Source organism: Orbicella franksi, chromosome 8 (assembly GCF_964199315.1).
Source record: "Orbicella franksi chromosome 8, jaOrbFran1.1, whole genome shotgun sequence".
Lineage (NCBI taxonomy): Eukaryota > Metazoa > Cnidaria > Anthozoa > Scleractinia > Merulinidae > Orbicella > Orbicella franksi.
This window is the reverse complement of record NC_138152.1, coordinates 30,354,626-30,378,520: the sequence shown is the minus strand read 5'-3', so window position 1 is coordinate 30,378,520 and position 23,895 is coordinate 30,354,626. Positions and strand designations below refer to the sequence as shown.

The following is a 23,895-nucleotide window of genomic DNA, read 5'->3' as shown; positions in this document are numbered from 1 at the left end:
GGCTATAAATTTTTACGAATTTTCATAAAATTTCTAAACCACGTCATCAACTTTGCGCTATCAAGACTTCATTAGCGAGGCTAAAAAAAAAGAAAAGAAAGAAATGTTGTTATTTTCTCATTTTATTGAATTACGCGCACGTTCTTAACTTGCTCTCAGTGTTTTAAAAGGATTATCAAGTTACACTTGACCTGCGTCATTTATTTTTCCTAGCAAGAAAATTTCCTCAATTAATAAAGGTACATTCTTATCCTAGGGAGTTGCTTATAATGAAGGGAAGTGTATGGAAAAGAGTCCCTACTTTATTCTTCTCAATATCTTAACTTACATTCTCGTCAAATGAAAACTCTTCGATTTTCATCCAGTCACAAAATAAAGATGTTTCGCGTGTTGCTAAGCAACCACTACCAAAAACGTTGAGCTCGGCTAATCCTGGAAGGCGTTACACTGACCAAATAAGGAATTTGCTTTTGGTTTCCATTGTAACGCCGCACTCTTCAACCCAAGCACACCACCTTCAAAGGTTAGGGACGGAGGGAGGTTTGGGCAATTTTCTAGGGCATGAAATATTTTTCTCAACTTCGGGTTGTGGATGATATGTTTAGGTGGGTAAAAGCTTGCGCGAGGATTAAAAAAAAAAAAAAAAAGGACCTGGATATTAGAAAGCACTTGCTCAGTTTTTTCCCATGGCTCCCTTTGCACGATTTTTTTTTCAGCAGTTTAGGCTGTGCAGGAATTGTTTTTGGAAATTGCCCAGCCCCCCCTCCCCCTTTACAAAAAAAAAATTGGTCTGTCCCTTACGTAGACCCTACGCTTATCCTCTTTGGCTGATCACGTTTTCTCTTGGTGGAGAGATCTCATGTAGACCCATTGTCTGGACCATAAAGCTCCGGTTATAAGCCCTGGGCTATACTAACTTCATAAGATGTCTTGGGTTGGCAAGCAGAAAACACTGTGATAGTATAATGTTCATTCAGTGAATTAGGTTTAACTGCGTAGAGAATTGCCGTTTTGAGAAGTCGAGGTATGCTTCGGGGGCGGGGAGGGGAGGGGAGGGGGGGTGTAACCGAAATATTTTTCGAGTCTGGTTAGCAGATAGGTCAATAAGCGAGTGGGCTCACAACCGAGATTTACGGCATTATTAGTCATACAGTGTAAAATGTATTTACAAATTATTTGTCTTTGTTTTTTGTCCTATAAGCGACCACCAGAGTGACTAATTTTTAACTTCTCTTTAACTTTGTACAACACATTCAACAAGAGGGCTATGAGAACACCGGTCGTGATCATTTCAGGGAAATCACCATGAGGGCATGTTCAAAATATTTAAAAATAACACAAGGATGAAAGTGGTAAAGAGAATATTCCAAGTACAGAAGTACAGCGGTTTGTGCTATAAAAAGCTTGCGTCGACGAGCTGATGTTCGGCTTATCTTCGGTAAACCCTGTCGGTTGCATTCGGCTTTCACGAAGACCTCGTCGGAGACGCTGGAGCCGAGCGTCGGTTCTCCTCTTAACCTGTACGAAAGACTTGGTCGGAGAGGTCGACGACGCGACATATTTACCTACAGCTTTTCCAGCGCGAAGCGTTTAAATATTTCGGTAAAAAACAGATGTTTCAAGCTGCACGAACTAATTTTAACTTGCTTCTGTCGCTTTCAGAATGCTCTTATCTGACCCAACATGGCTATCCAAACAACAAATTGGTTAAACCGTTATATTTACACCGCAGACTGACTCGTAGACGCGACGTTAGGGTCCCTGGGTCGATTGGAATGGTAGCGATATTTCTCTATCACTTCCAGAAGCCATTTCTTTGTTACTGGCTGTTTAATGCTTTTGCACACACCTGAAATATTAAAGACGAAACGCACTTTATTAATCCCATGTTGTATTTGCAACCTATTCTAAGGGCGGAAGATCATACAACCAGTGCCTAGCGCGGGAAAACATGCCACTGGTGCCAAGTGCGGGAAAAAAATGTAGCCGTTGCCAAGCGCGGGAAACTATGTAACCGATACTAAGCGCGGGAAAATATGCAACCGGTGCCAAGAACGGGAAAACATGTAACCAGCCCCGAACCCACGAAAAGATGTTACCAAAGAACCAACAACACGCGAAAACAGTCAGTGTGCCCTGATTTCTTAGTGCGTGTTGTAGGAGATTTTTTAAAGCAAGAGGACAGAAAAGTCAAAGCTAGAGGAAACGTCTATGCGTTTTAACTTAGAAGTTACTACAACACCACAACGTCCTCTCAGAAATTACACTACAAAGAACAGTTTAGCTTTGCCGGCTCGAGTGAACATCGCATCGTTCTTGTGCGCCTACTGTGCGCCTGTACATAAAAAGCCAACTTACTCATAGCTGTGTTGTAGCCATTAGGAAAGCTCTTGTCTTCTCGGACTCTGAGAAATTTCCACTGATTGTTTTCAGCATCCCAAGTACATTCCACAACTCTCTTATTGAGGTTTTTTAACTCTTTCGTTACCTGAGGGACAAAAATGATTTATAGTAACCGTTTAAATGGAGAACGAAGCGTGAATATGACCGGCCGGCCGACCGACCGACCGACCGACCGACTGACTGACTGACTGACCGATCCCACGGTTTTAGCAAGCCCTTTAAGGTCGGCACACACGAGGAGACTACTCCCTGCAACTGGTCGCGGGGATAAGTCCCATCGTGTGACTGACTGGCCATTTTTGCCACAAAATCTAGCCGCAGGGACTAAAATTTGGTCCCTGCGACTAGTCTCACGAATTCAAACTGGTTTGAATTTTTGGGACAAGTCCCTGCGACTTGTTCCTCAAAATGCGTCGTGTGAACTGCTCGTGGGACAAGTCCCTGCGACCAATCCCGTCGTGTAAACTATTCAGGGGACTAGTTGCAGGGACGAGTCGCAGGGGCTAGTCCCCGCATGTGTGCTGACCTTTACGTTTTTGAACTGTTATAGTAGAGAGCTCAAGCAATGATAAATGATGATATTTTACCGGGAAGCTTTCTCACCCGTAGGTGATCTACAGAAAGGTCCCGATCCAAAATAACATTAAATTATTAAAAAATAAATACACAAATTAAAAAAATATATCAAAAATACAAAAGTAAATTATAGACTGATAGATTTAAAAAAAAATTACTTTTAAACTGACATATGGTGTCAGAGTTCTTCAAGTCACTGTCCAAGGCATTCCAGTCTTTAAAGGCACGATAACAAGTTCTCTGTATACCCCAGTTCCGTTTTACTGTTGGAAGTCTAAGATGATCTTTGGAGCGAGTGTTATATCTATGGACATCGCTATTTCTAGATAATTCCAATTTGTGAGATGTAATTCCATTCACACATTTATAAACATAGAAGCAGCGATGGAAGTGCCTGCGTTGATTTAAATTTAACCAGCCAAGCTGACTGAGAGCATCGGTTGCAGAAGAATACAATGGTTTATTTAGAACAAGTTTTGCCGCCTTGTTTTGCAACACCTGCAGGTTGTTCATTAAAACAGCGTTATCCTTATCGCCCCATACCAGATCAGCATAATCAAAGATTGGAAGAACAAGGCTATTGTAATAAAGAAGGCGTGCATTATACGGCAACAAGTGCTTAATCCTACGCAAAAGACCTAGTCTCTGGTTCACTTTAGATGTCACATGTTCCACATGTTCGGTCCAGGTAAAGTTAGAGGATAATACGACCCCTAGGTATTTAAAACTTCTAACACTATCGAGTTGATTATCAAGAACAGAAACCGAGAGACTGTTTAACTTGCGCAACTTGGAATCGCTACCAATAAGCATTGTTTTGGTCTTATCAACATTAAGAGTGAGTTTGTTATCATTTAACCAGATAGTAATAGAATACAAGTCGGCATTTAGGGCGCACTCCAGACCAGCTGGGTTTGAGCCATTGTGCTGCTCCTTGAACCCCTTGTTCGGTGGCTTTCTCGTTGCCGTTGCCGTCGTGGTTTGCTTAATTAAGCTCTCTACTTCAAGCCGATACCAAGCACCTAGCCTCTTTCAGTGTACCCGTCCCGTCCCGTCCCGTCCTAGAAAGCCAAGTACGACAGAAACAAAACACTAACAAACCTTGATGGCAGCGAATGGTTTATCGTAACCACCGACCATGAGTGCGCCAATTGATTGAGGGATACAACTGAAACAACAGCACAGCAGAACTTAATATTTTGAACAGGATTAATCCTCCGTAGGAAAAAACTGAAGATGGCGACTGGTACATTTACCCATAGTTCTTAGCGCACGAAAATCTTAACAACGTTCATAAAAACGTACAGAAGAGTTACAAAGTCTTAAAACCTAGGCTACTTAATGTCCTTAGTACAGTGACAAATATTGTAAAACATTTGGCTTTCTTTGTGCCTTTCAGGCTGTGTTGGGTTCGCAAAGCATTGGGGTAAAATGTAGAGCCGCCATCTTTTTTCCTACGATGGATTGCAGGGATACGCGTGAGCGGAACTAGAGCAAACACAACTCGTTCATGTTGCTTTTACAACGCAAAGAACAAGTCTCGAACGGGATTTCCAATGTCTCGGTTATTTCTTTTATAACACCCATCAACGGGCGTGAATTGTAATGGCTTTACGCGCGTACAATGTATGGAGGGCTTGGCATCGCGTTATACTTTAATTTTTTCGCAGACGCAAGCCGCCCGTACATTTCCTGTATTTTATTTTGCCCGCGAAAAGCCATTAAAGTTCACGCCCGCTGACGGGCGTAACGTGACGGCGGTAACCCCGCTTTAAGATGGATTGTAGCGAGCTGCAGCGTTGAACGGGCAACGCAAATTCGTATTTCACTACTCGCGACTACTTGCAAGTCATTTTGGCGAGTGCTTTACTCTGTGTATGTTTAAGTTAAGGGGAAAGTATGAGTTTCATAGCAATTACACAAGAGTTATTTTAGTTATTTTTGCTCCTGACAAAAAAGGCTTCTATTTGACTGTCAAAAATATATATCGCCTTTACGCAAACATGCTCTACATATTATGATGTCCTTAAAAATCACAACCAATTTCAGACCAAAATAGCAAAATGAGTGATCGAACTTCAGATCAAAAGATCTAAAATACTTCACCCTTACATGGCTAAAATAAGCAGATCCCCCACCCCACCCCTGAACATACCCTTCTTGCGTTACTGTTCTTATGTTAAGCACGAAATCCACTGAGTTAAGCGTATGTGGTTTCCATTTTAGTACTTCAGGACTTTGGCCGGGAGAATATGGCTGCGAAGAGAAAGAAAAAAAACCTGGCAAGTTTTAAAAAATCAACTTTGTACACGTAACTAACGAGTGTTCGAATCGATATAATCTTTCTCCTCTGCGAGAAATGTTTATCAATAAGCCGATTGTGCAGAGAGAACTAAGGCCCCGTACACACACTACACCGGAGGAATTTGAAAACGCAGCTTTATTTCTACGGTTAAGCCTACCGTCCACACTAATCCGTCAGGAAAAAGGAGCTTTTCGAAAACGATGACTTTACAATAATTATGTGATTTCCCAGCCGAGTTTTCCTCAAACACAAATCCAAACTGACCGTTGATTGTTGAGTTTTCAAATTTCTCCGGCGTAGTGTGGACGGAAAACATTTGATGCGTTTTCAGAGTGAAAACGTTGTTTTCAAAATTCCCCGGGGTCGCAGTTGTAATTTTCAAAGGACGACAAAGAAATGCGGGGGGAAAGTTAGCAAGATGGATTACACAGTTGCAACAGCTGAAATTAAATGCGGAGTTTCATTCAAAGAAGGAAATTCCAAGTTCAAAGCGACGCAAAGCGTTGAAAATGTCAACAAATAAATTCATGTCTTGTTTTATATTTTAGGTGGCGGTTGGAACATATTGAACAATAAGGACATTAAAGTACGTGTTTGAGCTTCTTTAATCTACCTCTTCTGCCGGGTTGAATATCAAACCGTCATTTTCGTGGCTTAGTTTAGGACTCCAGCTCTCTAAAACCTTAAAAACAAACAAAACAAAACAGAAAGTGAAATAAAATCAAAACTACAATAAGACGGGCTGAATCGCCGCCAATCTTTCGATTAAGTATTTAAGCAGGGATGGCGCAGTGGTGAGAGCGCTTGCATCCCACGATTCTGGCCCGGTGCCATAATGGGTTGAGTTTGTTGTTGGTTCTCGCCTTGTTCCGAAGGTTTTCCTCCGGGTTCTCCTGTTTTCCTTCCTCCACAAAAACCAACATCTTCAAAATTCCAGTTCGACCAGGAGAGAGGACCCGCATCTTCCTCTCTAAATATTGAAATTTATTTATTTTATAGTTTCATGGTCGCCCCACTAACTTTCGACAGAAAATAAATATTAAAATTACCTACCCATTCTGTTTTCTCCACTGGAAAGAATTTCTTTGCTCTTATACTAAACGGCTCCCTTGACTTGTCCAGTAGTCCTTGCTGAGCCTAGAGGAACAACAATAAAACACCTTAAGATTTATCTGACTTTCTATATTTATTTGTTTAAAATATATAAAAATCACAGCAATAGGATTTACAAAATGGATAAAAATCTTATTTCTCTTACAATTTCAATACATTTGCAAGGAGACAGGTAATGAGAATATAAGGACCATCAAACTGAGGATAATCTTGATGTACTACTAAATTCTCAGAACTGACATTTAAAGTAATGTATGACATTCAATAGGAAGAATTTGTAGTTTGATCATGACCCACAAGTTAATGCCATGTCTGTATGGCTGGTAGTTCTTCTCTAATGATAGCCACATAACATAAACCAGTGTACCAACGGGAAAAACGAGCAATGAGTGGCAAAGAACCATACGAATGAGGCAGTGGTGACTATGTTTTAAGCTTGAAGAACATCCTGTCATCCAGGGAATCTTCATTAACAACAGTGCTACTACTCGAGCTGGGCTGCCTGGAAGAAATCTAACCAATCAAAACGTTAACTGAGAACAAAGGACTGTTAACTTCAAGTGACGGCAAGTAACGGTCTATTTGACGTGAAAATATAAAAACTATCGACTCCTCTACGTTATATACACTCTCAGAGATTCACCCCCTGACGGCAAATTATCATGATTATAAATCTCGCTTGAAATATTTAGCTTGAAAACTCATTTTGCGACAACTTAACCGAAACCGTTGAAAAGCATACAAAATTTAGGATTGAACCTAGCCAATTAACAAATGGCAAAGTTTCCTGAGAGGTTCGCAACTCCTCGCACTTTGTTGAGTTTTCAATTTTGTTAAGATCTATTGTTCGTATTCTTCAATGTAGTTGGTTTATTTGAGAAAAAGTTCGCTCTCCTTTGTTCTCGAGTAACGTTCTAATTCTGTTTTCCAAGTGGCCCGGTTCGAGCAGTCTCAACGTAATTGAGGATTGCCTTTCTTAAAAAAAAAAAAAAACAAAGAGATCCTGAAAAGAAACAGTAACTCTACATGACACTCACTGCTTGGCTGCGAGCAAACTCAATTTCTTTCTCAATGCACAGCATTCTGATATCATGACTTTTCTTGCCCACTTCTTGACCCTGTTAGAAAAGAATCAGAAATTAAGAAATAAACTTTCAGCTAATAAATAAATGAGGAAGGCGCAATGGCCCAATAGTTATAGCAGTGGATTCTGGATCAAACCGTCTGAAATCAAACCCTGGCTGAGATCTTTGCGTTGTGACCTTGACAACACCCCCTTTACCCCGCAAGAGTGCCATTTGGCACACAATATCTGAGAGATTTGATTGAATATTTGTGAGATTCCTATGAATTTGTGCCACAAAAATTGTCTTGTGAAGATCTGCTCATTGAAGGCATAAAATTGTGACCCCCTCCTAACTAAGACATGGTTGACCACCTCCAAAAGTTTCCAATTTCATTTTTGAGATGCACATGGAATGCAAGACTTGTTGCATATCAAGCTATATACTAAGACCTGCTAAATAAGCTATAGTTTAGGGGTATACCTATGATATTTGAGAGTTGATACATGTTGGAATTTTCCAGTTTCACTGTTTAAAGCAATTCCTCTCAAAATGACGACCTCCTTCATAGCTGCTGATGTCAGTTCTTAAAAAAGCTGATCAGTGGCTTTCAAATGGTATATTGTACACAAGTGCAGAGTCTTTATTTGCTGATTTAGGAAAAACTTCCGTTCACCTTAGGGGGTAAAGGGTTAAATTCTCTCTGTGCCTCTCTGGTAGCATATCAGACTCCTGAAAAAGGAAATTTACCTGGAATACGATGATGTCATAGGCCAGGTATCGCGGATGTACTTTATCATTTTCCTTGTCAAGAACCATTTCCTTCAAAATAAACAACAACAACCAAAAAGAAATATTAACTTATACCAGTAAAATAATAATGCCTAATCATCAAATTTATAAAGAGTCCAAGCAGTTTCCACTTTTCTAAAGTTACACCATGTAACATGCAGGGAGGACGTGCAAAGGCCTTATGCTTAGTGCATTGGATTCAGAGTCAAGTGGCCCAGGTTGGTCAGGATTAATTGTGTTATTATCTGTTATTGCATTCTCAGGCAACACACTTTATTCTCCAGTCACTCCCCCCCCCCTGACAATTTCATACTGGGGGATAACTCTGCTGCAGAACCCCTTCCCCATCCAGGGGGTAGTAGAAATGCTCCTTCTTGAATGATGCAGTCGTTATCATGCCTGTGGCTACCTTATCGCACAAATCAAGCTCATTACTACTCTTTATTATTTTTTAATTACATGTAGACTTTCTAAAAGTCCTTTCCAATAATTCTTCCCTGCCCTGTTGGTTTCACCTTACGTTGCTCGCGTTCACGACTTCGTCACTCGAAGATTACTCTCTTGCTTCACTCAAGGGAGATGAATAAGTGAAGGATTAAGCAATGGCTGACTTGCGGTAAGTCTAAATGGGATGCTAATAATGTTTACATTCTCTTACCCCATCAATCAAAGTGTCATAGACGTGCTCTTTAAGGATTTTACGCTGCGGAAAGTGAAACTGTGGTGCAGCAAACACATTGTTGTCTCTGTCAATTAGGTATACTTCTTGTTCCCTTAAAATAAGCATCATATATCTGTAAAGAAAAGAAAAAACACAGTGAACTCTTTGAGGTGGAGTAGAGAGAGGTCTGCCTTTAACAATGTTCTTAGGGCAACTTTTTCAGTTATAGCAAGAGATTTTCTTTCAACATCAGTGGCAGATCTAGGGGAGGGGCCTGGGGGGCTCAGTCCCCCCCCCCTCCCCACCTTATTTTGGATAAAAAAAGAAGAAATCACAGAAGGAAGGCAAGCAAAACAAAACTGGGCCCCCCCCCCCCCTTAGCTCAAGGTCTGGATCCGCCACTGAACATCATTTTATCCTCTCTTGCACACATCAAGTAGCCAAGCAAAAAAAAAATTTAACAAGTTCTTCCACAAGGGGACATCCTGGGGGGAGTCCCATATGAAAAGATTGAGGGTGCTCGTCGTCTCGCTTAGGGGTATAAATCAAGGATTCTGGTCTCACTTATGGTGTTCATGACAAAATGCCGCTATTTTTAGCTACCAAAGTATCTTTCGGGGTGCACTCGAAGAAATTCAATTATAATTTTAAAAAATGCTCTAATTTCAGTTTTTAGGCTTGATTTCAACCAGTATCTTGAGTCCAGTCTACTAGAGTGGGCTTCTTTCCTCAACTTTGCTCAACATCAGCTGGTAATTGAGCCTATTCCATTTGAAATGGTATCTTTTAGGGGTCAAATAAAATTCGAGCCACACCCAGATTGGCTTCCTTTACGGGTTTAATTCAAATTTTCTGATGAGCATCCCTGACCTTTTCTTATGGGAATCCCTCCCCTGGGGGAACATTACACGGTGATTAACCAACAAATTCTCAAAACTGACAGTAAAAAAGTCTATTACACTAAATAAGAAGAATCTAGATTTCAATCAGTAAATAGACCAACCTGACACCATCTGCCTTCCAGCTTACTCTGTAAGGTTTCTCGTGAAGCAGTTTAATGTTCTGGACATCCATTGAGACTGGCTGGCTTCCTGGAAACCCACCACTGCCAGATAAAAATGAAAACATTTGAGCAGTACATTCATGTGGCAATGTTTATTATATAAAGACATAATAATTTATTGATCATCGCAGTGATGCACACAACTAAGGTAGTTGTGAAATTAAAGCCTGAAAAAAATGCAGGCCTGAATGGGATCCATAACCTCTGCGATACCGGTGCGGTGCTCTACCAACTGAGCTATCAAGCAAACTGGGGGCTGGTCATGTTGTGAGTTCGTAATATACCCATAGATGCTGATGAATGCAATTGAATATATTAAAAACGATATATTTGAACTGTGGAGAAAGATATGAAGACATGATTGATCATCACAGTGATACACACAACTAAGGCAGTTGTGAAATTAAATCCTGTTCCCGTTTTTTTCAGACTTAAATTTCACAACTGCTTTACTTGTGTGTATCACTGCAGTGATCAATCATGTCTTCATATCTGTTTATTATGCTGTACAAGGTGGTTCTAACGTTTACATCTGTGGATGAAACCCTAGTCATTGACCATTCAAATGAAAGCTATCAAGCAGTGCTTTCATGTGGTACATCTTTATTACGCTGTACAAGGTGGTTCTAACTTTTACCTCTGTGGATGAAGCCCTAGTGTGTGACCATTTAAATGAAAGCTACTGAGCAGTCCTTTCATGTGGTACTGTTTATGATGGACAAAGTGGTTCTAACTTTTACATGTGTGGATGAAACCCTAGTGTGTGACCATTCAATTGAAAGCTTGTGAGCAGTTCTTTCACGTGGTACTGTTTATTACACTTAGGTTGTTCTAATTTTCAAGTCTGAAGGACATAGTGACTAACTTCTACTTTTTAAGTGGGTGTTGTCTCAGTGCTAATTGACTTTAAACACAGTTTCAGGGAATTTTAAATAATTTAAAATAAAAATAGTACCTTTGGTAGTTTGTTTTTATAATGAACCTTAAAAAAATGCAGACTAAGACAAAAATCTAACCACTTTGTTTTACTACAGTAACTGTTATATAACTCTTACAACAAAGGTTACCTTTCCCATGAGCACATTTTTTCACATATTTCTTGGATTTCTTCTCTCTTTGGTGAATGTACAACTTCTATGCCTTCTACTTCATCCATGAACTTTGCTTCCTGCAGCAAGATGAACATGACATGCACAATAATAAGTGGGTTGTTGAGTTCAAAATAAAAGTTAGGGAAAGACCCACACAGGATCCATACATTGAGTAGATAAGTGGACATTTACAAAGATTTTCTGAGAAAATATTTAGTTTACTGGCCAGAACTGTACTGCTGTTTAAAATCCCATTGTTAAGATCTGTAAGCTCTTATTGAAGGGTTTAAGTTTGAGACCGACCAGTTAATGTTATAATGCGCGCAACCCAAGTGGCTCATAAGGCCGTTGCTGATCTCCATTTAATTCAATCTGTAGCATAACGTGACCAGGAGTATTTCTACTCCCCACAGGATGGGATGCTAGTCCATCGCAGGTTTACCCCTAGCATATCAGATTCGCCAGTACCCATTTATACACCTGGGTCGAGAGAGACACTGTGAGAGTAAAGTGTCTTGCCCGAGAACACAGCAGAATGTCCCCGGCCAGGGCTCAAACCCACACCGCTCAATCCAGAGACGAGTGCGCTAACCACGAGGCCACCATGCCTCCCTTAAGTAAATAAGTCGGCATTAATAAAAACAGATTTATTATATGGCTTGTGTCTGTAGCCAATATAACATGTGCTCTGATTGGCTAATTCTAGGGCATTATTCTCCTGTAATGCCCACAGGCCAATTGCGGGCCTGCAAAACCAAAGCAAAGCAAACGGACATATAACAAACAACTAATTAACCTCAAACGTTTGGTCTCTACTTGAAAATCTCAAACCTTGGCATTGCCGTATACAGCAAGGTCTTGATTTGAGATTTTCCCATAAAGACCTCACTCTCAGTTAATAAGTAGTTATTACTGAGATAATTTTCAGTTTTCTGGCCAGAACTGTACTTCAGTCTGTTTTAAAATCCCTTTGTTAAAATCTGTAAGCTCATATTGAACAATTTTATCAAGTCAAAGGTCTCCAGGACCAGCATTTCCTCTTGCCAAGGACCTAACTCTCTAAGAGGGATGGCCAACACCAGCCGTGAGGATAAGCATGACACAAACCTTTAATCTAGGGTCCCACTTGGGTCTTTTCCTACTTGGGCGACTTGCTGCTTCCAAAGCACCACCATTCTGTTCTTCATTGTCACTGTGCCCTTCCTCCTCCTCAAGGCACCAGTCTGGTAACTCAGGAGCAGCCATCGCTTCCTTTGGGTCTCCATAACGATTGGCAAGGTCTTGTAAATAGTGTGCTTTGTAGATACCAGGAGGGCGACACTGCAAAACAATAGAAACATTACAAGTCAATATCAAATTTACACTAAATAACAATAATAAATGCAAAAAAATAAGAACAACATAATAGCAAACAACTGAAACAAATAATTCAAATTGAACATAACATTATTAAGAATACCAACTGGCCAGAGGCAAAACAGTTGGCTTTTTACAAGCGTGGCCAAGGATTTGAACTTAGGGCTACCGAGAAACAAATCCAGGTAGTGCTCATAGTGGGACTCAAACCCGGGACTGCTGGATTGTAAGTCCATCAAGCTGACCACTCGGCCACCCTGAGTGATCAGCGTGTTGTATACTTTATTTATACTGCAAAAAATAGATAACCTGAATTTAAATATAAAGACAGCTGGTATAAACCTATGTGCAGTTGACAAAAATATTTCAAATGGTGTTAGCAATAAAAAATATTAAAAACTAAAATGGAAAATTTGGTTACAACAATAACAACCATTAACTAAACACTACATTTATGATGTATTCTGTCTTGCTCTAACAAATACTGGAATGTTTTTCACTTAAAAGTTCTTAAATTTAAGTTTTTAGCCCGTAATTCTTTAGGTAAAAGGGAACATGTGCTTCTTAGAATAAGTTGCATTTTTTTACCTCCAGTTTTATTTCAAATTCAAATTAACACAAACCTGTGCAAAACAATGTACTGCTGCCTCAACACTGAGCAAAGACAAGAAAACAAAATACAATAATTATTAATCTTAAAAAGAAATGCAAAAGTACCATCCGTTTCTACTCTAACAGGCAGTGAATGGTAAATGTGAGACTTTGTCAGAAGGCAAGACTGGCTCTTTCCTTTGCAAACCCGAGATGTGTTAACTGCAAGCCCAAGATGATCAGGTTCTAGACATTCAGACATCATTACAATAATTTTATTTTAAAAAATTCATTTGGTACTTCAAGACTTTCTTAGCCTTTTAAAAAATCGAGACCGCAAGACACACATAATCACTCAAAAATAAGTTTAAGTAAACTTCAATGAAAATTTTGCAAGACCAATTTTTTTTTGAAGGACCATTCGCCACTCCTACTCTTTGCAAATGGCAAGTGGAAGTTGTGAAGAATGTGAAGAGTCGGCAGGGCAGAAGTATTTTGAAACCAGCACAGACTGTGTTACATTTGATCTTGATTTGCACAAAAAGACCCATTCAGTGATGCTTGTACAGTGACAATTTACATTAGAAATCTGAACTGATATAATCATTATAATATTACAACAAAAATCACCAAACTGTGAAATGAGTTCAAATTTGTGTACATCAACCACTTCCACTTTGACTTGCCCACATTCATTTGTGTTGTCGTGAGTTGCAAGAGAGGGAAAGAAATGGATAAATGTGTTAAAATTAATTATTTTTGTTTAGTTTTAACACATTTATCTGCTTCTTTCTCTTTCTCCACCTTTAGTTTGAACTTCCCCTACAGTCAACTCACAACGACATGAAAAAAGGTGGGCAGGTCAGCGAAAGAAAGTGGAAGTGTTTGATGTACAAAAATTTGGGCTCATTCCACAGTTTGGTGATTTTCATAGTGAAAGTAAAATGCTTGTCAATGAGCTGTTTTGCCTGATTGCTCAAGATACAATGATTTCGTAACACTGTCCTCAAACAAACGCTTACCTCCAATCATCCCTTTCTACAAGGTAAGCGATGATTAAAAAGCCTGTTCTGTTGAAACCATGAGTACAGTGAACACCTATACACAAAGAAAAAATCACTCTTTTTGTTTCAAGAAATACAAAATAAAAATCCCACTCAATAAATGCCAACAATGTTTTGTCACTAAGGGTAATTGTGATTACAAGTGGGGTTTATTTACAGGATGGTACACCTGTTGGCATGTGTCTGTGTTATGAACAAGCTCGAATAAAGGAGACTTAAATAGGTCAAACCATTTCTTCTAACATCTACAATTTAGTTGATGACTCCTTTGTGTGTGACCATTCGATTGAAAGATGTTGAGCAGTACTTTCATGTGGTACTGTTCATTATGCTATAGAAGTTCTAACTGTCAAGTCTGTGGATGAAACCCTAGTGTGTGACCATTCAAATGAAAGCTGTTGAGCAGTACTTTCATGTATTACTGTTTATTATGTTGTTCAAGGTGGTTCTAACGTTTAAGTCTGTGGATGAAGCCCTAGTGTGTGACCATTCAATTAAGAGCTATTGAGCAGCACTTTCAAGTAGTAAGTCTCGTAATTATGTCGTAAAAGGTGTAATAGGTTTGACTTAATGGTCCCATTATTATTTGCATCTAGCTTGGCACCTACGTGAATGCTATCGAGCAACTGGTAGATGCACATTCTTGGGTGTGGTTTGTTAAGTCAAAGAAAAAGGCAGGTCAAGTGAATGGCTTAAAGAAAAATCCAGAACCACAGCAGAAGAAGAAACTATCAATTACTACACGAGCTAACTGTAGATCTACAAACCTATCAACTCTCCTGGGTTTTGGCTGAAGTAACGGTCGCACATTCTGATAAAAAGATCAACTTGCTCTCTTGAGGGTGCTTCCCCATGCCTTTCCAAGAGATCAGAAAAAAACAAGTTTAATGTTAAGTGATCATGATTGGAGTTAACCATTCAAACTGTTCCAGAAAATATCTACAACCCCATCCCCGCCTCGTTTGGAATTTCCTGAGGGGGATGAGGGGTTCTCTAAGACCAAAAAATTTCAAAACCTGAATGAAGCTTAATTGGAAATATTTCTAGAGGGGTAGGGTGTGACTTAGAAAAAATTCCTTCCATGCAGGAGGTATGGATATTTTCTGTAACTACAAAACCAATGAACAATTCATTCTCTGAATCGGTAATTATTATTGATTGATTCACCAGTGATGGTTCCAGAGTTGTTCAATGGGAGGGGATAAGGGGGCTACAGTGTAAATGAGCCTTTGTTGCTCCATAAATGGCGTGGAGTTCATGGGTGCTTACCATTTTTCTGTGAGAATAAAGCAGTTGGGATGGCCGTTCAATGATAGTAAGGGTTTTTTCAAAATCAGCAAATCAACAGAACAAGATGGTGCTTACATTTATAATTTAATTTGCCATACAGTAAACACCCGCATATAAGAACACATGGATTAAGAACATCAGGCTGAAATTTGGCAAATAAAGCACCACTTTTATAAGAACAATATCAGCCTGGAAAAAAAATAGTGTTCTTATAAAATGGAAAGGGTGTCAAAATTACACAAATTACCATAAACACACCTGCTGACCAATGGTATTAGCTAAGTTTTGGGCACCTTTGTTCTCTTCAGAATATCTACAGAACTATACATACACCCTTCTTGTTACTGTTTTGTTACATTACTGATTACAGTAGACCTATTTGAACATTAGGTTTTTAACTATTGTTCCATCAATTTATGTAATTGTCCAAAAACATGATAAAAATTTCTAGCAACATTTTTTATGCTGTACAGCACTGAATTTAAAAAAATTTAAGAACATTTAAGAACATCCTGAGGCTGATTTTTCACTAAGCATCCGATAAATAAGAACACAATCAGTCTGACCTCTGAAATTGTGTGTTCTTATATGCGGGTGTTTACTGTAATAATTATTGTTTTAGGCTAATGAGAGACTGGAAACTGGCAAATTTAGCAAATGGTAAAGATATTTCCACCGGTCCGTTCTGAACAGAAAAAGAGGACTACTCTGGAGGTAGTCTAGAATTTCCAAACCGATATCGCAGAAAATTTCTGTTCCATTTGACTTACAACCAAAATTTTCAGAGTTTTTGGCTAAATGGTAAGCACCCCATGTGTCCTTTCCTACTCTAAATTATGGAGCGGGACCAATGTGCCTTCCTTTTTTCAATAACAAGAGGAAGCAGAGGGACAAGTTCCTCAGTTACATCTACTACATACACAAAAAATTATACACAATGCCAGTATTGTTTACAAACCCCTTGCACTGCATCTTGACATGATGGATTCCCGCCTTTTCCACCTCTCCTTTGTCGTAAAAGCGATCTGTGTTTGTTAGGTCTATGATCAAGCGAAATCTTACCTGAAAAATTTAAATTCAAACAAATGAATGCAAGTCATTTTACTGAATAGTTTGCCTTTGGTTTCCTGGAGTTGGAAAAATTAGACTATTCTTCACCTGAACACTCAATTGCAAAGTAAACAGTGCCATAAGATCTTATTCAGTCTCCATAGCATCAAGAGCAGAGGTTTCATTAAGGGCCAGGCACTGGACAAATTGACCAGCTGTGAGGATAATTTTGCCATCCAGAGGAAGGTTTTTCTTATAATAAAAAATGTTTAGTTAAAAAAGTTTTGCTTTCTGGTGAAACCCAGTTGCCCTCTTGCTGAAAACATTAATGAAACCCCTGATCAAGAGACCAGGATTACATGTACTTCTACTCCCCCTGGATGGGACACAGGTACAAACCAAGGACACTCTGCTACTAATTACCCAGGTGGCCATAACACTTTGCTGAGGATTGGTACAAACTTAACCCTAAATCTTACCACCAGCCCTAGCCCTAAACCCGACCACTACAAAATGCCCTTAACCCCTAACTTGAACCCTCCCACTACTGCTAGCCCTAGCCCTTGCCCTAAACCATGTTATTAACGCCAATCCTACAAAATACCTCTAACCCTGAACTTTAACTTTACCACTACCAATAGCCGTAGCCTACTATCAGTCCTAGCCCTAACACTAAAACTCATGCACAGTGGCCTAATCATTAGTGCACTGGTCTCCTGATCAAGGAGTCAAGGTCTCCTGATCAAGATCATTGCATTGTGTTCTAGGGAAAGACAGTTTACCCTGAGTTAGTACTTGGGGATTGTTGGGGCAACCTGACAGATTGCTGATCCCCTGTGGGAAAAGAAGCAATTATATTTCTTGCTGCCGATCATCCTAAAGAAACCGGAGTAAAGTGGCAAGAGTGGAGAGCCAGTCGGGATTAAGCATCAACTTAAGCCCTCAACTGTCTCATCCATCTCTCTCACTTAAAACATAGGACACTCTAACCTTTAATGACTGAAGGTATGCAAACAACATAGGCAGTTGAAATCGGTTTGCCTCAGGGATTTCGTCATCATAACGGGGTCCTAATGGTGTCTTGAATGCAAGAAATTTGTCTGAAAGAAATATTCAAAAAGTGTTTGACATTAATCATAATTTTCTCAGGTTGATAGGTCAGAATATAACCTCATAATAATCATGAGGTTCCAGCAAAATTGCCCACAACCTGTAAATAACAACCACCAAGTAACAGCCAAAATACTACAATGATGTCACCCATTCCCCCCCAAAAAAACTGTCAGTTAATCAGTACCTCTATTTATGATATAAACCCTAACAAAATACCAAACCATTTCACTTTGCCAGGCAAGGTGTGATTTATTATGTAACCATAGCAACAATGATCTTTTCACTTATGAAAGTGAGACTGTGTTGTTCAAGTAAAATAAACTATGTCTATGTCTAAGGTAACATGTTATTTACACGTGTGAAGATATCAAGTTTTTGTGCAAAAGCTCACCAACATTGCAAGGTTGCTTAGAGAGACAAAATTTTTCATAAGTGAAAAGATCATCGTTGCTATGGTTACATAATTAATTGCACCTTTACTGGCAAAAGTGAAATGGTTTGGTATTTCATTGGTGTTTATATTATAAATAGAACATTACAAGGCCGCTGGAGATAGGAAATTTCTCTTATTGGAAAATATTTCACTCATTCGGAGCACTTACTTGTGAAATATTTTAGAACACTCACAGAGAAATTTCATAGCTCTATGTATTCTGTATTGTTTAAGTGTCAATACAAATCCTAGTGCATTATTCGCTAATTAGGGACACAGGAACAAAAGGAAAATAAAATTATCATAAATCAAAACTATATTGCATTTTAAAGTATACTTTTATTGCATTGTATTTTATTGCATTTTACTAACTGCTTTTGAGGATCTCACTTCTATTTGTGAATGGTTTGATGAAGAGGGGGGATGAAAAACTTGGATTCCTTGCATGCTCCAGACAAAAATAACGTAGAATGATAAAAACAAAAGACAACGCATAGCAATTATAATGCCGCATCAAAATATAATGACAGCACTTGATAGTCAACCTGAGTGATTTTACTTACACCACGAAATAGTTAACCGCCACACAATAAGATAATGTTAGAGCTAATAATTCTATTGTTTTCTTTCGATTCGTTTGGATTAAGCTTATTTCACACTAGTCACTTATTTCACAGCTTAGATTCACTCTACTCGAAAGAGGCAAGATTAATGTTAAAGAACATAACAAGAAGTGTGCAAATTTCACAAAGCATTGTTATCATTAAAATTAATATAGATGAAGCGCATTGTTCCTCTTTCTTCCTGTGATCTTCTTTATTAAATACCCACTGATTCCAATTTATTGACATTTAAAACAGAGAACGCGCAGTAACAATACTCTTCAAAACAGTTTTTTTGTGTACAGTATTCTTTAACAAACCTGCGATTACTTGACTTTTCCTGGGGCAGTTCAGCCATCGTGGTGGTACAGACATTACTTCAACTCTTCCTTTACAGTTTTCCGCGCTTTTCAACGAGTTTTCACAAAATCATTGCTTAAATGAAGTCATTTTCCGGCGGACTTTCCCAGCTTCCTTCTTCGGCCTATTTTCGGAAGCCATGTTTTATCGCCTCGCTGTGATGCAGCTATACTAGTTACCATTCCCCTCACGTCGAAACGTTGCCGGACGGTCCGATCCGGAAGCGATCGCTGAGCACAATATAACAAATGTTCTGTTCTGTCCCTATTTTTTATGCCTGGTTCTTGAATGGTAGCGCCAGCGCAGCGTGTGGGAAGCGGGGAGGTAGGTGCCGTGCCAATTAATCGGGGCATGGTTTTGAGCTGGCCAGCTGTGTTGGTGTTTACGGGCCATAGATTTTAATAATTTTTGTTTGAAAGAGGATCCCAGGTTGAAAAAAATTCCAAAATGATGGGGTAGGTTTATGACATGTTAAGTCACTCTGATTGGCCATTACTCAAGCACAAAAGTTCTACACCAGGAAAGAACCTAAGCTGCAGACACCCCCCCCCCCCCCCCCTCCGGCCTCTCTCTCTAGCCTGCACAGTAAGCATATCCATACAAAAGAAGTGCTTTTTCCACATTTTGGCCATACTGTACATGCAAAGATCTGCTCAAGTCAAGTCATAAAAAATTATTTCAGAATGCGGAAAAAGCTCTTTATTCATATAAGAAAGCTTACAATGCAGGTTGCCCTCTTCCATCAAAGACAAATTGATTACAAAAAGGCCAACTATTTCCTGAGAATTCTGCCTGCAACAATAAAGTCATCACAGATTCAAAGTCTTGTTCCTTGTGGTCCGCTTGTGGGTAATTTCATAAGCATCTTGGTTTTTTTTCTCTTCAACAGCCTTTTTCAGGTATTTAGATCCATGGGGAACAGGGTAAAAATGGGAGGGTTGTGAAAATCAGTGGAGGTCGAGTCCAAATACTTCACATCTGTTTCCTTCAGATATGTAATAATATAATGAAATGCTATGTATGATAACTGCTCTTTAATATCGTTTTCCTTTCCTAGAATAATATTGTTCTACAGTTCATCACAGCAGAAAATTTTTATTATAGCTAGTAGTTCATTCCTGTTTATTTTTAAAGCCAGTCTCCTCTTCCTTGCATTACAACATTTACAACAGACCTGTTTAACCACTCTATTTAGTACACATGCTTTTTTATATCATTTATAATTTCCTTAGCCTGCGAACGCAGACGTATTTCCAGCTGTCACTTGGTTCCGCCGAAAAATAACGTCTGCCAACCCAAGCCAGGAAACGATTTCTGTGACGTAATGACTTTTGTTTCTCCTTGGCCAATCAGATTCCATGATAGAATGAAACTCAAGTGCTCCTCGCAGCGAATACCTCGCGCAGTAGTTCTGGGGTTATTTGAGCCAAACTGTGATTGGCTTATAATTCCTACGTCACAGAAATTGTTTTCGTTTTCTCGGGTTCACAGATGTTATTTTTCGGCGGAACCAAGTGACAGCCGGAAATATATCTGCGTTTGCAGGCTATAATTTCCTAACCAGTCACAAAATATTCCAATTTTCCTATTATTACTTGTGTCGTAAATACATTGCAATACTTAAGTCCTCAGTCTAAAGAGGGTAGCAAAAGGGTGGCGCTTGGGGGTCAAGATCCCACTTCATGCATAAAATTGAACAAAATTAGAGTATCTTGTATACTTGTATATAGCTCAAAAAATTTAGTCATCGTGCCTCGTTTCAAACTAAATAGTTATAGCTGCCGTGCTTTCTGTTGCTGCGCCGTTGCTTTGGAACAGTCTTCCACAACATGTTAGGGATGCAGAATCGCTGGACATATTTAAAAGAGAGCTGAAAACAGTTTTTTTTTTAAGCGTGCCTTTTTAAATTGAAAACTTTATTGTAGTTATTTATTTTAACTTATCTTCTAGCTTTTTACTTCTTTTCGTAATATGAATTTTTAACCTTGTAAATAGCACCTTTAGACCCTTGAGAAAGCACTTTAGAAATGTTATTATTATTTATTATTACTTATTAACAATAGATCTATTCACAAATCATGTTTGTCATTTCATTACTTTACATCCCTCAGACAATAATTTTTGCCATCATCATGCATCATGCATACACCCTTTGCTACCCTCCTGTTGCTCTGAATAAATATTTGAAGTCCAATACCAACATCCCTGATAAATAACAATAACACCCTCTCCTTCACCTCACCATGGGCTTCATACTGTGCCTTCAGTTGATAATATCCATATCCTATCAAAGGAAAGTTGCTAGAAATTCTGCGAAATTCTTGCCCTAAAAAGTAGGGTAGGGCTCGCAAAAAGTGCCATCCAGTTATCTGGGACAAGCAAATTTTCCTGTTGGGAGGGATATAGATATTTTCTGGAACAAAATATTCACATTAACTCCACTATAAAGTTTTGAACTAAAAGTAAAACCCAGCTTGGTTATAGAAATTTCATAAAAGTACTTGGCACACTAAACAGCTGCATTCACAACTAACTTTCCTTTCTGCTGGGCACTGACCATCCAGCCCTTTACCACTGGGACCAAAAGACCTCCAAGTAATATCTGCACTGGATGATAAATAAGCAGCGGGATGGAAATAAGCGAGAGATATTTGTACCCCGAAAATACAATCTTGAGCATGGGGATTCCTAATGTGAGAGATTTGTGCGTTGAACAGAACATGATTGCCACTGTATCTGCTGGCATGAACGTCGAATCTTTCATGGTTGCTAGGGAGAATGTAAGCATTAGTAAACAACATTGTAAACAAATTATAAACACTGCTACTGCCACAAGGCCAGAAGAATCAATCTCAGCACTTTTGTGTGAAAAAGTGTCACAGAATGTTGTATAGATTATTAGAAGTAGCACACAGCTGCTGATGGTACCAAATGGTGGCTTGTTTTGTTCCATCCAGTCTTTTATATAGCTTCTTAGGAACTGACCGACTAAGAGCGGGACAACTACAGTCATTGACAACTGACTCACGATGGACAGGAAAGGAACCGCTGATGAGGAGCCAAGGAACACAAGTAGCAAAAATGGAGTGACAAATATTCCCAGGAAACTGCCGAACGCCGAGTTAAAGATTGCTGCGGCTTCGTTACCCCCGACAGCTTTCGTTAATATCACAGCAGATGACACCGGCGGCGGCATACAGCCCACAACAAGAAGGCCTTTAAGAAGCCATTCGTTTAAGGTAGTAAGCTCCAGCAGCTTCACTAACAACGACATCAATCCCGGTACAAAGGCCAGAGTAAAGCTTTGAACGAAGACGTGTAGTCGAACATTACTAAGTGCGTTTTTCAGCTCCTCCGACTTCAACGAGAGTCCACTGTTGAAAAAGATGGCTGAGACGGCAACATATTTTACAGTGACTTCTGGCTTAAGAACACCGCCTTTTGCCCCGATGAAAGGTGCAAGCTTGGCTAAGCAGATCACCACAACGATTCCGATTAAAAACCAGTTTTTCTGGAGCTTTGCGAGCATCTTTTTTCAATTTAACTTTTTCCATCGTCCGCCATTTTGAACATCAAGAGGCAACTGCCACGTGAAGGATAGGTTATCTGGTCATGTAAAATACCACAAAATGTCCCGAGAAATAACAACAAAACGGCTGTAGATATGATGTACATGAATAGGAAAGATTCAAAACTGAGTGTATCTGAGAAGTTGTTTTGCCTTGGCTAGACTTGATGTAGCCACATCTGGCCATGTGTTAGATATGGGCATGACGAATTAGGCAGAGAGATAAGGGGAGAAAAATGCGATTGCAACAGGATCGGATTTTAGCGACTGAGAGATTCTGTGAAGTCTTCTCTCTCTCCTGCTTAACCCAGTGGCAGTGGTAAGAGAAACATTGCTTGTCACTCTGGAAGAGGAAGGAAACAGAAGAACTCATTTTCTCAAACAGTACTTTTTCATTTTATTTATCATGATGCCGAAACGTCATGTTATGGTGTTTAGTTTTCTTTTAAAGTGTTTCTCTATATCTTCTTTATCTTATGTAATTCCTTTTATATGTACTTCATTGGCCTTTCATTTTAGACTGTTCACAGCCTCCCTCCCCCTAACCAGTCAATTCTATCCGCGCGTTCAACGTTCGAATAAAAATAGGAGAAAATAGAGGGCTGTGAACAGTCTACCTTCATTTCGTTATAACGCAAAACTTCGCCCAGTGAAAGTCAGTACAGTTCACTGCGCTAAAAAAAAAAATCACAACCACTTTGCAAACTAATTAAAGATTAGCAAAAGTTTACTTCGCTTGCAGCTACCAAAATCTGGTAATTCAAAATTAAAGCAAAATGGGAAAAACGTCAGTCCTAAAATATCTGCGTAATTGGTAGAAACAATTAAACTCTTCATCACCTCATGATCACTTGCCATGCTACAGTGCACCGACACATGAAGACCGCGGGCGGGTGCTTGCCATTATGCCAAAGATTCCGGAAACTTCGGTCGGAAGTCAAATGGAAAGGTCCGTTTCGGTTCCTTCCGACCGGAATATTCGGGATCACTTCTAGAGGTGGTCCACTTATTTCTGTCGAACCGGTCAGCCCGAAATTTGCCGTTCCATTTTTGCAGATTTTTGACAAACCTACTTCTCCTCACTTATGTTGGGAGTTTGGAAAAGAAAAAAAAAATGGTAAGAGCCATTCCTCTTGGCCCGGTTTGATCGGAAAATGTCGTTCCATTTTCCTCGGCTATTCCCACTGGTCTCTGACCGGTCGGTTTGGCTTGCATAATGAAAGCACCCCGCATGCAAGAGGGTCTGAATGGGTCTGAATAAATACCATATTCGGGCCCATTTTTGGATTTTTTGGCGGAGAATCTTTCGGGGCTTCTGGCTCGAGGCTCGGGCTCGCAGACTCGCAAAAGAGCCTCCCCCAATTGTAACCGATTTTTCCAGGGGAAGTTTCCTGTTTAAA

General features: G+C 39.5%; 2 protein-coding genes across 2 annotated transcripts; both read right to left on the bottom strand.

Moving 5' to 3' along the window:
- Positions 1 to 113: 113 nt before the first annotated feature.
- Positions 114 to 19,078, bottom strand: LOC145494390 (mRNA-capping enzyme-like). The gene is made up of 18 exons (XM_081473843.1): positions 18,888 to 19,078; positions 17,410 to 17,519; positions 16,328 to 16,431; positions 14,847 to 14,935; positions 14,038 to 14,113; positions 13,048 to 13,078; positions 12,176 to 12,388; positions 11,045 to 11,145; positions 9,918 to 10,019; positions 8,912 to 9,047; positions 8,212 to 8,283; positions 7,435 to 7,515; positions 6,338 to 6,421; positions 5,898 to 5,966; positions 5,135 to 5,235; positions 4,081 to 4,147; positions 2,359 to 2,488; positions 114 to 1,849 (listed from the first exon to the last, which is right to left on the bottom strand). The coding sequence occupies exons 1-18, from the start codon at positions 18,940 to 18,942 to the stop codon at positions 1,722 to 1,724; spliced, it is 1,749 nt and encodes a 582-aa protein (XP_081329969.1). The 5' UTR covers positions 18,943 to 19,078; the 3' UTR covers positions 114 to 1,721.
- A 2,306-nt stretch (positions 19,079 to 21,384) lies between these two features.
- Positions 21,385 to 23,867, bottom strand: LOC145494401 (sodium/bile acid cotransporter 7-A-like). Its single transcript, XM_081473860.1, has one exon. The coding sequence runs from the start codon at positions 22,454 to 22,456 to the stop codon at positions 21,437 to 21,439; it is 1,020 nt and encodes a 339-aa protein (XP_081329986.1). The 5' UTR covers positions 22,457 to 23,867; the 3' UTR covers positions 21,385 to 21,436.
- Between the last annotated feature and the right edge of the window lie 28 nt (positions 23,868 to 23,895).